The 15,864-nt window shown below is 46.2% G+C and overlaps 1 protein-coding gene across 1 annotated transcript in view; it reads right to left on the bottom strand.

The window, feature by feature from the left end:
* LOC147683642 (nucleoplasmin-like) overlaps nucleotides 1-15,864 on the bottom strand; it is a 298,974-nt gene that overhangs the window by 38,924 nt on the left and 244,186 nt on the right. Inside the window, exon 5 of the mRNA XM_086944883.1 lies at nucleotides 13,731-13,830. Coding sequence (XP_086801009.1) covers nucleotides 13,731-13,830 — 100 coding nt within the window. The remainder of the gene's footprint in view (nucleotides 1-13,730; nucleotides 13,831-15,864) is intronic.

A 15,864-nucleotide genomic window follows, 5' to 3' on the forward strand; every position in this document is an offset into this window, starting at 1 on the left:
GCCTGTTTATCATGCCACGTTTACAGCCTCCCACAGAGCTTTCCCTGCTCCACCGCGAACTGGAATGTTGGCATGGGTTTTGAGAAGGCAAACTTCGGGCTGCCTAACCTGGTCTTTGTAGTCAACCTGCGCACCAATGCGATCAGCCTGAAAGTGTAAATTTGAACCCGGTACTGCCCGATCAAATATCTCTAGTCAGCACACTGTTTTCTGGTGATATTTTTGCTAAAATCTTTAAAAATTCAGATCTCCAGCTCTACGGATTGGATGTCATTTTCATCTTGTTTAATTTATTATATTTTTTATTTTATTTTTTCTAATGATGTGGGATCCTTGTTGAGTGGTGTTTTTCACTTTATTACTGAAGTGTTTCACAAACAGTTACACTTAGCCTCAAAGTTAAACCGGACTGCTCTGCGTCAAGCTACCAGATGGTGAGAACAGTTTAATTTGGGGTTTGCTTGTGCCTTACCCCGACAAGTATTGTGGTTGCTGCTTGGCCAGGGCTTACACACCAGTCAACCAAAAACCCGATTTCTCATACTGGTGACCAGCAGTGAGACTAGGACTTGTTTGTGCAGGGCTGTGCAGTGATTTTGTGTACACTACCATCTCATATCCAAGACCAATTTGAGTTTAAAATTGTCCCCAATTGGCCTTTTTGCTCTTTTTTTCTAAATTAATTCCTACCTTACCCGACTGTTTGTTCCTATGGCCCCACCTGCAAGGATCGAGTCTGAGCTTGCCAATCTGGAGAGCTACGCTGTGACTGAGCTCAAGGAGTTTTGACAGGAGAGGGGGCTGCTTGCCTAAAGGAGCACCAGTAAAGCACAGCTCCAAAAGGACTTGAGGTCATGGGAGGAGGCCCACCAATTGACAGTCACAACAGATGACCAGTAGGGAGAGGATGATGTGGAGGAATAAGAGCAGCGACTGCAGGAGAAACTTGGAATGCAGCCTGATGAGGAGGTGGGATGACTTACCCCCAGAACTAGAAATCCTTCACTGTGCAGGAAGCAGTGTGTCCTCTTGCAACCTGTCCCCAGAGGCGTTGCTGGAAAGGAAGGTAGAGAGGGAGCTCAAGCTGCAGATGGACCACCCACTTAAGGATAGAAAAAAGAAACTGGTCATGCAGGCAGAGGAAAAAAATGGCCTCAGTGGCAAAGAAGGCTCAGCCTTCAAGGAAAAGAAAATCTTGTTGGGTCAAGAACTGAATCTAAAGGAGCTGGACATCAATGCTAGACAGGCAGGGTCCAACAGCGATGGTGGCAGCATACCTGTGGTGCCCTCTGGAGAGAAGAGGGTCCATATCTCTAAAGGTCTGGTGCCTGACTTTGTTGCAGGGGTAGGACATTGACAAATGGTTCCAGGCTTATGAAATGGCTTCACAGATGCACAAGATCCCTGAGGAGGATGTGGGGAGTAGTCTGTGAAAGCGCATCATTAGCGAGGGAAGAAAAACCATTGTCCCTTCTGAGAAACAGTGAGAGGTTTCTGGTTGGCAGTGGTCCAGGGCGCCCCATTTCCAAACCCACTGCTATGAGTGCTCCTAGTAAGGACACAAGCTGGGGGGGTGTGGTCTGCCCAAATAAACCACCCACAGGTGAGACTGCTGCAGGATTGCTCAGTGTGGATTTAGGTGTAAATAATCCACAGGGACAGGTTATAGACCAAGCCATGCTCTCTGGGGGAGAGACTCAGTAGGTGAGCTGGTGATTCCTAAAAGGTGGGAGTCGTCACTTTGACCAGGTGAACGTGAATAGGGTCCAAGTCATTGCTGGGATGGACTAGCGAGACCATGATAGTGGAATGGCTAGTTTCTCGAGAACAGTACACTGAACAGGGTAACTCAGGCCAACCGGCAGAACATTTTCCACCCTATGTCTCCTGTATCCCTGTTGTGGGGTGGTGAGGTGACCCAGAGCAAGGGAATAGTTAGTCCCCAGATGCCAATAGACTGCATGCTGGGAAATTAGCAGCCCCCATTGTCAGGAGAACTGAGAAGGGTGGCAGCCCAGGGCGCCGTGAAAATCTAGTTTACAGGGTACCACTCTCAAGCAGCAGGCACGGGAGCCCAGATGGAGGTACCCGGTTCCCTTCAGGGTACAGACCTTGGGCTTCATGACCAGTCTCAGAATACCAGCATTAAACTAGTGGGAGATAGAGTGGAATTAGTGTGTAAGACACCCGGGGCTACTGCCTCCAACTGAGAAACCCTAGATGGCCTACGGTCTGGCTCTTGACACGGACAGCTGTCAGTGATCTCTGTTGGTTGCTGTACTTATTGGCAGAATTATATTAGGTTGGAAATAGAAGTCTGACCCAAGGGGTAGAAAGGGGCCACATCATTTTGTTGGCCATGGTGGTACGGACCGCCTACTGGGATGCAATTGTGAGCAGGTGAAGGTTGGGTGCTTCACAGATAGGGCATCAACAGATTAGGAGAAGGGTTCCCCATGGGATAGTTCAATGGCTCAGGGGAGTATAGATAGAGGGATCCAACTGAGTTCAGAGAGGCATAGAACTGACAAGTGCCCCTGCAGAACAGGGCCTTCGCCCATCTTCTATTGCATAAGCAGGGAAGCCCATCAATGTATTAATTAGTCTACCATGGATTTTGGCTTGAGGGGGTTGTGTTGGACTTGGTCCTTTCTGCAGTGTCATCCCCAAACAGTTAGACTTCATTCCTCTTATTTTGGTGAATTTGTTTTTGTTTACCTTAGGACTCTGAGCACTTTACCACTGCTAACCAGTGCTAAAGTGATTGTGCCCTCTCCTTAAAACTTGGTAGAATTGACTTATACCCAATATGTAATATAGTTTTAAGTCCCTAGTAAGGTGGCGCTAACTGTGCCCAGGGCCTGTAAATAAAATGCTACTAATGGGCCTGCTGCACCAATTGTACCACCCATTTATGTAGCACTATTTAACACGTCGGAGGCCTGCCATTGTAGCCTGTGTGTATGCAGTTTTGAACTGCCATTTCGACGTGGAAAAGTAAACCATGTGCTAGGCCCAAACCTTCCTTTTTATTGCATAAAAGTAACTCCCACGGTAGGGCCAGGACAGCCCAAATGGTAGGGTGTAATGTTTTTAAAAGTTTAGGCATGTACTTTTAAGTTTTACATGTTATGGTAGTAAAAAAAACGCTTAAATTAGCTGTTAACTAATTGTTGGACAGGCCTCGTGGCAGGCCCGACCCCTCCCCGCATGGCGGGTCGCGGGCCACTGCTACCCCTGTTCCCCGGACAAGAACCACACCTGCAACCCGCTGGGTCAACCTCCATCTCTTCCCCGACGGAACCCCGGCTCATAATCATAACTTTCTCGACTGGCCTGGGTCCCTTCCCGAACCACCGTCTCCGGCCCAGCCGCCATCTTAGACCCTCCACGACCAGGCCTCGTGGCCTAGGGTCGACCTCAGCCTCGGGCCCAGCCAAGCCCCGACATCGAGGCACCACCATCCACCCAGGGGGTAAAGAGACCACTTGGCGAGTCAATGGAAGAAGGAGTGTTGATGGCTCCCCTCCGCCAGGTTTCGATCACACCCAGCCTCCCTGGGCGCTGGCTCCACCCCCCTGCTGGGTGTCTGGTCTCCCTCATCCCAGACCTTCCGACCCCCAAGCGCGAGGGTCCGGACATCAAAGGGCACCAGACCTATAACTGGGGAAGCTCCAGAGCAGGAAGGCAGTTGTATCCTGGAGTCGAGAGACACCGAGACGAACTCATCCTTGGAGGCCTGCTGGCGCTGCCGCGGCTCCTCTTCGTGAACTACCTTTGAAAGCCTACTGGCGCTGCCGCGGCTCATCCTCGTCGTGAACCATCGTGAAGGCCTGCTGGCGCTGTCGCGGCTCATCCTCTTCGTGAACCATCTTGAAGGCCTGCTGGCGCTGCCGTGGCTCATCCTCCTCGTGAACCATCTTGAAGGCCTGCTGGCGCTGCCGCGGCTCGTCCTCTTCGTGAACCATCTTGAAGGCCTGCTGGCGCTGCCGCGGCCCCTACTTGCGAGACCCTCCAGCTCGAGGATTGTGAGCTATCCACCCGCTATCCCCGTACCGGATCGGTACTGAGACTGTCTTGCTACCCCCTTTCCCAAGAGACTAGAATTTACCGGATCATCGTATCCTGGTCCTGCTGTAACGTCAAGTTAACCTACCTGAGAATACAGATAAAAGTGTACCGAACATATCTATGTGTGGTGTCCATCTGTGGGGGGGTAGTTGCTCGTCCGTACGATTGAAGGAGAGGGCCCTCGCCAGGAGGCCTCTCCCCCTTGCTTGGCCGACCCTCCGGTCCCCGTCTAACATTGGTGGCCAGCGGTGCGATCCGAGCCGACGCATAATCGTACGGAGAGTAACTCACCCCACGACGCGCAGCAACAATGACGACGAAAGAGAGTGGAACGACCGCGAAATTCCAGATGGAACGGCTGGAAGAATACAGCCACAAAGAATTAAAACAATTCTGCATAGACTTGGGCATCGCTACCACGGGACTGAGCACCAAAGATGACCTCAAGCACGCCTTGGAATCTTGGGTGGAGACGGGAGCGTCCCCACCCCGAAACGAAAGCATTGAGACCACAGAGACACTTACCACCCCCGTAGAAGAAAGAAGAGCGGGCCTCTCGTCAGAGGAGGCCCGAGAACGGGAGAAGAGCCGGCTCCACGAGTTGGAACTGGCTCGACTCCGCTTAGATGGAGAACTGAAACTGGCAGAACAAAAGATAACTCTCGAACACTTACGGCTCCGGGAAGAACAAGAAGAAAAAAAGAGCCAGAGGGAGCTGGAAGAAAAGAAACTAGTGTACGAGCATGAGCGCAATTTAAAAGAGCTAGAAATTCGACGACAAAACAAAGACCTCGGCGCCCCCGAGAACCAGAGCTCCGCTCCCCCTACGGACCCCAAGGTCCACATTCCCAAAGATGTCGTCCGAGAATACTACCGGAACGACGATATCCAGCAATGGTTCAAGGCCTACGAGGTAGCCATGATCTCCCACCGAATCCCGCGAAGAGACTGGGGAGCCAGGTTGTGGGGGAGATTCGTCAACGAAGGAAGAGATGCCCTGCTACAACTCCCCGACCACGAAATGACCTATCAACACATGAAAGCCGCCCTTCTCACTCGCTATGGGCTCACGCCAGAGATGTACCGGCAGCGATTTAGAGACTTTAAAAGAATCCCCGGTACCACCTGGGTGGAATACGTGAACTTTTTTAGCCGAGCCTTAGAAGGATGGATCAAAGGCAGCCAGGTCACCACCTACGAACAATTATTCGACCTCATCGTGTGGGAGCACCTCTCCAATAATTGTTTCATAGAACTAAGGCAGCATCTCCTGTCCCCGTCCAACACTAATGCAAGGCCTACCTTTCCCATAGGATAACTTTGGAAGCCTTATTACATTTTATTAATTTAATTTCCAAATGGGAAGAGGTTACTAGTTCATGTTTTGAGTCTCTGAAATTGTGTAAAAAAAAAAAAAAAAAAAAAAAAAATCGCAACTTATGGTGAAGTGGGATTTTAAGTTGCCATTTTGAAAATGGCACTATTAGAAAATTCGCTTTTTGTTGTTGCCTTAGTCTTTTTGGTGCCTGCAGCATGTCTGTGTGTCACTTGGCTTGGTGTGGTTGACAGATGGTCTTTGTGTATTCCTCCTAAACAGCCACACTCTGCTAGTAAGAAGGACTGCTCTGTTGCTGGAAGGACTGCCCCTTTGTTGGACTGCTGCGCTTAAGTAACTGCTGTCCTGCTGTGTGCTGTCCTCTTACATGGGGTAGGGGAACTGGACTGGCAGCTTCACTCTTGAGCCCAGGACACCAGAGTGACTCCAAGAGCTAGTCTGCCTACCTCCTGATCTGAGCATCAGAAACATAAAAGGCTCCCAAACACCCTGCACAGCTGCTGACCCAGCTGAATTGAGTTCCTGACCCCAATAGGTGCTCCTTCGGTCTGGGTCCCTTCATGTGGCACATCGAGCTGAAATCAAACATTTGGGTTTTGCTGGCCCACTCAGCTGCGAACGGTACTCATGGCATGGATTTTAAGATGGTACACTTCAGCGGCCTAACCTGGTGACTGTAATCTACCTGCAATCCATGGAGTTTAGCCTGAAAGGGTGACTGAGTCAAGCGCAAGCAGATAGCCATAGCTAGCGCTTTATGCTTCATGGTGCTACAGTTGGAAAAAAAAAAATTACAATTCATAAATTCAGTTCTACTGATAATTAAAATTAATAACTTTAGTTCTACTGATTGGCTTTTTGTCATTTTGATCTTGTTTTATTTATTATTTGTAACTCTATTTTTCTAACTTGGTGTGGGGTGCTTTGGTGTGATCTTTTCACTTTATTACTGTTTGAAGTGCTGCACAAATACTTACACATAGCCTCTAAGTTAAGCCTGACTGCTCTGTGCCAAGGCTACGGGGGGGGCACTGCTTAATTTGTGGTTTGCTTGTGCATTAACTTGACTTAAGTATCATCTGCAAAAATCAATGTTCTTGATCTTGTCAAAATCAATAAAATATGTTATAAAAATAGTGACCAATAGTCCAACCCTTTAGTTCTCGAATTGGTTATTCGTGTTTTGTGTGGTGAATTTGAAAATCTCTAGTTTCACTCTCCATTAGTGTTTATATACTTTTCGGATGTATGCTCCGAGATCGGCCATTTGAAGAAATATTTGCCTCACTGCTAATCACCTTTCCAGTCTCTTAAACCACACACGGCCGCTCTCGCATCACATCCTTTAATAATTGATAAATCTACACATTGGCCATTTTCCTTTCCTAAAACTGTAGTGAAACCGTACTATATACTTCAGTCTCTCCTCAGCAGTGCTTGCGGGCAAACATGAGTGAACACAGCTACGATCAGCCAGTGCGTGTGTGCACGACAGGGACCGGACAGTAGTGAGATTGAGACACAGCTCAGCCTTGCTTTAGTCGGAGCTGGCCTTCCATGCTGTGCTATACTCCCAAGTTAGCGTTTTAACCAGAGCTCTCAGTAAGTCTATGAATGTCAGAAGTTTTCATTCTAGGGGCAGCCAGAGCTGCGGAGTCTGAGGTCATCTCGTGATTGTGGTCTAGATACGATGAAAGCGGCAAGTGAGAGAGACAGCTACTAGGGGTTGGACTGGTTTAGAGTCAGAGAGACGGCTACTAGGGATTGGTCTGGGTTAGAGTCTGGAAAGAAACGCTTTCATCAGATCGCCTGAAGAGATCCTCATGTAAGGACCTCTCAGAGCGAATATGCCACAAGTTCTAGACATCGGTGCTCCATACCACGAACTGGGACTTCGGAAGCCTAGCCTGCCTTTGAGACTCCGAGGGTTAGGTCTATTAGACACCATCCTATAACTAGGAAGATGGGCATTTAATATTGATGTATATACGCCACTCTATACCCGAGTAAACTGCTATAGGAAGCAGGAACATCCAGCAAGGGACTCTGGTAGGATCTCAGAGCTTGAGGGAGGGGAGGGTGAGATCGGCTCGAGGGAGGGGAGGGTGAGATCGGCTCGAGGGAGGGGAGGGTGAGATCGGCTCGAGGGAGGAGGATTACATGGTAGAGAAGAGGCGAAGCCAAGAGTATTGGAACATTAACCATCAATGAATAACTGACATCGTTTAGTTAAGGATCTGTTGAGAACTGAGCAGAAATGCTATTTGACAGATAATCTGTTCAGACTGTCAGTTATCTTTGGAGATTTACATAACATCCTTAAATACGTTAACACGCCTGATTAGGGCTGTTCTTCAAAGCGTGCATTCACACAGTATAGGACTGGAAACCATTCATTGTGTTAGTTATGAAAGCAGCCACGTCACGCAATGGTGGCTGGTGATATTTGAAAGTTGTGGGGCGTAAAAGTTGTGGCTGAGTGCAGAGGGGTGAGTGAGCGTAGCGGGAGTGCTTGACTGGCATAAGAGGGTCTGGGGTATTCTCCCCCAAGAAAAAAATTGAAAAAAAGAGTGGGCAAATGGTGCATTTTCAAGCAAATTTGAGAAAGCAAGAAGTTAATAAAGCAATTTTGAAAGACCACGTACATAGTCATAGCGCTTAACTACTTTGTAATAGTATCAGTGCCCTAACTTTAAACCCTGAGGTTGTGAAAAGCAGATAAGGAGGTTGGGTTCTATGCAACCCCTCACTATCCAAAAATTATGTGCACTTCTTCAGGCTGTAACAAATGCAGAAATGAAAAACATTACACAATTAGCGGTGGCAATCATTTCTATAAGTGGTCTTGTGCCCATTCCATGCCCCCTAATTCTACTACATATGCAAATCAGTCTTGACCATGCCCCATAGGAGCAGTCCATCCTCAAAGAGTGAACACATCTGTTAATACGCTGAACACTACTAATCGTTTAATATCAGACACTGGGATGATACATTTCTACTCTGAGGCTAGCAGAGCAAATTGATGCCACAAAAGCAGCCATGTCAAGTAGAAAAGTAAATGACTTGGAAAGCACTTTTAATTGCTTACATTGTGAATGGAACGGGCTGAGCATGGTATTTGTCTGATCTTTTATGGTCGGGTGACACATTTCTTGAGAATCACAACATTCTGCGATTCCATAAAGAGCAGACCCCGTGCAAACACAAGGAAAGGAGAACACACCCTGCTACTGCTGTTCAGAGCTCTCAGCCATTTGCTCTCGGAAGAGGTGTATAGGAAACACCCAGCAGGTGGTCAACGTAAAACCAATACTCTATTTGCATAAAGATTGTGCTGGTATTATATAAACCATGAGCCTAGCTGGCAACATCAAAATGCAGCATTTCTGGGCGTCAGGGCGCTAGAATTTGGAATGGGGACGATTTAAGAATGCAGGAGTCATCAATCCTTTGGAAGATTAAGGTGATGTTGGCCCTTATGTGTGGATTATCCTTTCAAAGTGTTTTCATGTCAATTAGTGGCTGCACACAGGACTGAATTTCATCGCCTGTTCACAACAGTGCATTCACTGCCCACTCCAGCTTTTGCAGACAGGAACTCGTACATCAGTTAACATTAAATCCACAAGAGATGGAGCATGCAAGGCTTTTAAAAAGTGCCCCTGTACATAACGGTAATAAAAACAAGTAGACTAATACATGCGCACGCTCACATTCCCATACTAAGACACATCCAATACACACGCTAAAACATACACACACCCTAACGCACACATAAATATACTGTTGCGTGAAAAAGTGCACCGCAAACACTCAAAAGCCGAGTTCAGACATACATTGATACACACAAACTCTCAGGCACACTCTCCCATTCATGCATCTGTACAAATGGATAACTCTGCCCTGTTAAAAACTCTTCTGGTTACCCTGGAGTGCTCAGAAGTTCCCTGTGTCGAGACAGCAGCCCTGGTTCAGCAGCAGTGAGCAGGGAAGTAGCGACCTGTCAGTCCGGCAGCTGAGGCCTTCAAGCACTTTTATTTTGACATTTTTCTTATTACATTTCATTTTATCCCACATCACAGGAGCAAGGCTCAACGTGGCCCTCAAAACATGCTTACCATTGAAATAAGTGCGCAGGAGGTTTAGGGACCCGGGACAAGTTCAAAGAGCTGCCGTTATAAACAATGCAAGTTTAAAGATGGGAAAAACTGCAGTACCAGGGTGAAGAATTGTCGCTGTGCAGGAGTGTGCGCGCGTGTTCATGAAGCGGGGGTGTAATGAAGGCGGGAACTTGAAAAATTGCACAGTTAGAAGCCCTGCTTCAAAACATTTGAATTTGCACTAATTTTGAGTGGTTTGAACAATCGCTTCATTAAAATCCCATGAAGGTAAATCTAAGGACATCCCTCAATGGGTGCCACTTGAACGCCATTTATTGGCCTCTGGTTTATCCCTTTTATATGGCAAGGGTTCCAGTTCTCTTGACCCCAAAAATCCTATCTTATCTGCCATGTTTAAGTCTTGGCAAAGAAGTCACCGTCTCCTTAAATCTAACTCGCGGCTTCATTTTAATGCTCCTATATGGTCTAGTTCGGCTATTCGGGTTCGAGGTCGAACTGTATCCTTGCCTCTATGGCAGGAAGCTGGTACTAATTCCCTTGAACAACTGTTCCATGGTGACAATTTTAAATCCTTTTCCCAATTAAGTGAGGAATTTCATCTACCGTCCACACAATCCTGTAAATACTCTCATCTTCAGCAAGCTCTCACAAAACATTTAAGTTCCCCACCTGAGTTGTTGTCTGTCTCTCCTATTTTATCTTATCTGAATTTATGGGGAACTTTTAAGGGTGTCACTTCTGGTCTTTATCAGACTTTCCTGCTCCCTCTATTTTCGCAACCCCTTTCGAAAGCTCTTCAATTGAAATGCCTATCTGTGACTTGCTCTGACACTCAATGGGATCTCATTTTGGAAGGATTACATAAGGGTGTTCGAGAAGCTCGCCCTACATTTTGTATTTTTAAAATTCTCCACGAATGGCACTGGTCTCCGGTCAAATTACATCATGCTAAGTTACTTTCGCATTCCTTGTGTTGGAGATGTTCTGCTTCCGGCTGTGATAACTCACATTATATGCGCTGTCCTCGTACCAGATCATTTTGGCTTTTTGTACGAAACACTTTGGCTCATTCTATGTCATTGCCCTTACCCTTTACCTCTGCAAATATAATTTTACATGACTTTCGTGGCCTTTCCAAGATTACTAAACCACAGACTTGTCTCCTCCATACTGCTTTAGCCACGGCAAAAATTTGTATATTGCGCCATTGGAAGTCTTCCTTACCTCCTTCTCAGGAGGAGTGGTTGGTGGCAATAATACAAACAGCTTCTTATGAACGTATAATCTATAGTCTACAGGATCAAGCTTCCATTTTTCTTCAAGTATGGTCCCGATTCCTGGAAACCACAGTGGATAATGACTCGGTCTCTACTTATTCTACGACTACTCTTCCTTCTTAATTTCACCTTCCTTGTACCATGCTTTCTATCTTTTCCTTCTCTCTTTTCCGCTTCTTATCATTCTTCTTGCTTCCATCTCTCTTCACAACTTGTTTGTTACTTTGGGGTTCCTTTTCTTTTTTTTCCTTTCTATTTCTCCTTCCTTTCTTCTCTCTTTTCTTTTCTCTATTACCCTTAATTTTGCCTTATGAATACTAGAGGATGTGTTGTTTTATGCCTCCTTTGTTATATTCCATAAATGGTTTCCTCCTTTATACTGCATTGCATTTCTTCCTCTACATGTATATCTGCATTTGTGATTTATTTGAAATTTTCTTAATAAACAATTTCAACAAAAAAAAAAAAATCCCATGAAGGGTGTTTTCACCCGTTTTTTGTGTTTTAAGTAGAAATGCCTTCTTTTCCTCCACAAATTGTGCGGCATGCCTTGTTATACATCCCGGGACCGTTCCGAGGCAGGCGCTGGGTAACCAGAAAGGACTAATCAGGGCATTATTTCATCAGTGGGCTTAACTACAGGAGGGAGTCGCATTTGCATTAGCATGAATTTGTTGCTTTTACTCTGCACAAGAAGATGAGAGGTTGAGAAATAGGTCTGCACATGCATGTATATACGTGCACAGGCGCGCGCACATACATTAACACACAGATGCACAGAGTGAAGAAGGAAAGACTGCAGATGCCCGATTAAAAAATATTTTTTGCTAGTGAACGAGAGAAAATGGGAAGTGAAGAAAGATCAGAGAAGTGGAGAAAGGGAAAGAAAAATGGAAGAGTGAGAACTTATGAGGAAGAGAGAGGGGAGTAAATTAGAAGGCGACAGAAAAGGAGAGGGAGAGAGCAGTCGCGGCTCGGGGGGGAGGGGGAGAGACGGAGGATGTCGTGCGGTGGGGGGATGGCACGGGGGGGATTAAAAATCTAAAACAAAACTTACCTCAGTCACCACCGGTCCGGGTCTGCGCCACCTCTCTGCTCCCCTTGGCGCCTTCACGTCACGAATGGCACTGGTCGTGACTGGCAGCCAATCTCAGCCAATCCTGGCGCTGCCGCAGCGCCAAGATTGGCTTGGGGCACAGGTTACTCTTTGCCCCCAGCATGCCCATTAGGAGACCGAAGGGTTCCTAATGGGCATGCGCAAAAACCTGCAAACACAAGTGCGCATGAGTGGGCACGGGCAAAAAATTCACCCTCCGTCCCCACTCATGCGCACTTGTGTTGCTGCCTGTTGCAATCATGTCAGTCAACATGACGCCAGACCGCCCCCCCCACCACTTCAGACTCTGAAGGGGGTGGGCGGTCTGACATCATGCTGACTGACATGATGATGATTGTCAGTCAGTTCACCCTCGGCGGCGTCTCTGAACTTAATTAAACTGGTTCAGTTTACTTAACTTCAAAAACACCGAGACAGAGGGAGCTGCGGGCGGGGAGGCTACGCCCCCATGCCCCAATGGACGCACCGCACCTTATAGCTGTAGTTCTAAAATCATTGGACTGCTTTGCTATACGGTGTGTGTTGTGCACAGTAATGTGTTCGAGTTTATGGAGGAGTCACAAAATAATTAAAAATGCCAGGATTGGGTGAGGGGCTCTGGCATTGCCCCTTTGTTGTTCTGCTCTATGGATATTTAATCGAGTAGCATTGGTCTTGCTCACCTGTGAAGTAGCTTAACTGCTCATAACTGATAGAGACATTTTAAAACATACTCCGAGTTGGAAGGGTCTTTAAAAAAAATAAATATATATAAATAATTTTTTAGATTTATATAGCGCGAACTAGATCAGAGAAATCGGGTATCAGAGCGCTTTACATGAGCATCTGTTGTGTTACACAAGGACGCATTCATTTAAAAAAAAAATGTTTGACAGGGAGATTAAGTGATTTGCCCACAATCACAGGATGTTGACAGTCGTTGCCGAGAGGCAAACCCTGTTCCCCAGCTTCAAGGTCGGCCACTCTAGCCGTTAGGCCACATCTCTCCCCAGGAGAGCCTTTTTTGTCTCGAGCAACCTTGTGACAAATAGAGTGAGTTGTAAATTCCAAACTCCGACAAATGCAATAGGAAGGCGTGAAGGTTCTATTATGAATTCTGTGACAAAGACCATAGGAAGGGGCTTCATTTTTCAGCACTGATGTCTTCTCAAACATCTCTCTACATGAGGACCTAGGGCTAGGGAGATCTGGTTTTCATTGTGTAAATTTTTACATGCATGAATTGGTGATGTAGTGTCTTCGAGATAAGTACAGCGAGACTGGTGTCCAACGGGGAGGGCAGCTGGTAGGAACTGCTGCATCTATCCGTGTGAGATCAGATGTGGAGTCCCACAGCAGAGGGCGAGCATCTCCAAGTGGTAAGGGATCCAGGGGAAAAGGGATCCGGGGGAAAAGGGATGAGACTGGAGTAGCTGCTGCTTACGGAACACCGGCAAACACTCCCAGGTATGCACGTGATGTGTGGTCAGTTGTGTGTGTGTGTTTGTGCGTGTGTGAGGGGAGATCATGGGTGGCCACGAGTGCTCGAAAGCAATGAAATGGATATCCTGGGTCATTATTGCCCCTCCCACCCAGATCTTTGGGCAGCTTCATTGTAGGAAGGAGATGATCAAGGCTCACAAGAAAGGGAAAGAGACACCTGGAAGAGGAAGAGGACAATGTACTGCAAAGTTGATTCAAGAGTAAGACTTTTCCAAATAATTCCTTAGAGTGCTCTCAGCCATGAGGGAAACTGGTAAGGTGCTTTTGGTAGAAAAGCGTAACCCCTAGACACACAATACTCTCCCCCCTCACCGACTCCTCACCTATGTCCATATAGAATTGGAGACCCGGAGATTTCCTCCTCGAGGTCGTCTACTTCGAAGTGGTCTACATCCAGATCAACTTCATCCACATTTTCATTCACTGAAAGAAGTAAAAAAAAAACACAGTGAACGTTATAGACCTCATTTCCTATACAGAGTTTGATGGCAGAGCACTCCAGGATGCCAGAAACGTAGTACACACGCCCTGTATGGCATAACTACTCACTCACTGCAGAAGGTCACACATTAGATGTTCAGTGAGTAAAGAACCAACGGTCACTATGAATCATAACACTATTTCTCACTTTTATTAGGATGTGTAAAGATGCACATGGAGGCTCTGCTCCACGCAGGTCATAAACCATTGCATTTCCTGGCATTTGGATTTGAATCTGGCGACGGTTAGTGAATTATAGTAAAATCCTATGAAAATATTTGTGACCAAACTTTTAAAGCACAAGTAACTTGCATAATTCATAAGACTGTATTTTTAAATGATGCTTTTTGTACACTTTGGTGCTCCAAAGTGACAATGGGCTAGATAGAGTGGGGCATAGTTAAAATTCTCGTTAATAACCAGCAGCAGATTCAACCTGGACGTTTAACAGAGGAGGCTTTTTCATAGCAAACAGTGCATTCCTCAAGGCAGTAGCAAGACATTTGTTTACACTGTTTCCATTTAGATATAAGAAATGCAAACTAGTTCATAACATCAGTACAGGCTGCTTGTGTTTTCCTCGGACTTTATTGCATTAATATTCACTGGACATGGTCCAAATCTTTCCTGACATAAAAGAAACGCCACTTTTCTAATGGAAGGTAGTTGCTTGTATAAGCAGAAGTCAGTGGACATTCAGGTACAAAATAACAAACGTATTTTTCTTCTGGAAAACATGTTAAATGTGGGAAATGTTTTTCCCTTCAAAACCAAAGGGAAAAATGTTTTTCCCTACCAGAAGCTCTAATGCTAGGAGACATTCAGAAACTGCGGACAAGATTCGCAGCGCAACCAAATATGTAGCATAGTGTTCTAAGTCAAGCAAACCTAGAAGGGCCCAATGTATTATCTGGGGTGCGGTTTCAGCATGACATGCACATTCGTATTGATGATCCACGCCCCCAAGCTCTGCTCACCCAATGACCTACATAGAAAACATGGACCAGTAATGAGTATGTGAGCACCAGACTTCTACTCTGCTATAGGCAAATCTTTACCTTTTCTGCTACCCACTGCATTATTCATCCTTCCGAACCCCACCTATTCCAGCGCAAAACATGGATACCACATTCCTCCTCAAATCTCCACCTCAACTCTTCTCCACCACAGAAGGTGAACCTTTTTTGCTTTTGTTGACTGGCTCTGAATGCCTGCTGTAAGTGTGATGTTTAGTTGTTGTTTTTCTATTTTGTTGCCTATATCCATTAATAAACTCGATTACTTCGACTTCGGCCCGCTCGTCAGCATTTTTTCTTAAATCCTTTACCTTAATGGCTAATGTGATCTACAGTGGGCCCGCTGAAAGATTGGCAGGCCATTCTCCATGATGGGTCCAAGTATCATTGGTAGTATCAGCATCAAGCTTGCTCATTGTAGGAGAGATATTAACTGATATGTGGAAACAGCAGTTTGTCCAGTTGTTACATTAGGACACTTCATTGTTGCCAACAACTGTGCTGAGATGCAGTACATACTTGCTAGTCTTTCAATCAATCAATCAATCAAGCATTTGTAGAGCGCGCTACTCACCTGTGAGGGTCTCAAGGCACTAGGAGGTGGGAGAAGCAGCTACTGGTCCCTACATGTTGTTCTTTTGCATCTGGGGAATTTGTCTTAAGTGGATGATGGCAGCACTGCAGGTGAGGCTGCAGTACTTGTTTGTCGAGCAATCCACTTTGATTCCTTTTCTGCTTCCTTCAAGCTCCCACTTTGGGGACTATTTTTTTTGTCCAGATTTATATAGCGCAAACCCAAACCAAAGGTATTTAAGTGCTTTACATAAGCACCAGTTACCTTACACAAAGACACATTCATTTTTTTATTATTTATTTTCGGTAGGCACGGGGAGATTACGTGATTGGCCCAGAATCACAGGATGGGGAGATGTCCCCGAGGCTTGAACCTTGGTTTCCCAGC

Source organism: Lissotriton vulgaris, chromosome 11 (assembly GCF_964263255.1).
Source record: "Lissotriton vulgaris chromosome 11, aLisVul1.2, whole genome shotgun sequence".
Lineage (NCBI taxonomy): Eukaryota > Metazoa > Chordata > Amphibia > Caudata > Salamandridae > Lissotriton > Lissotriton vulgaris.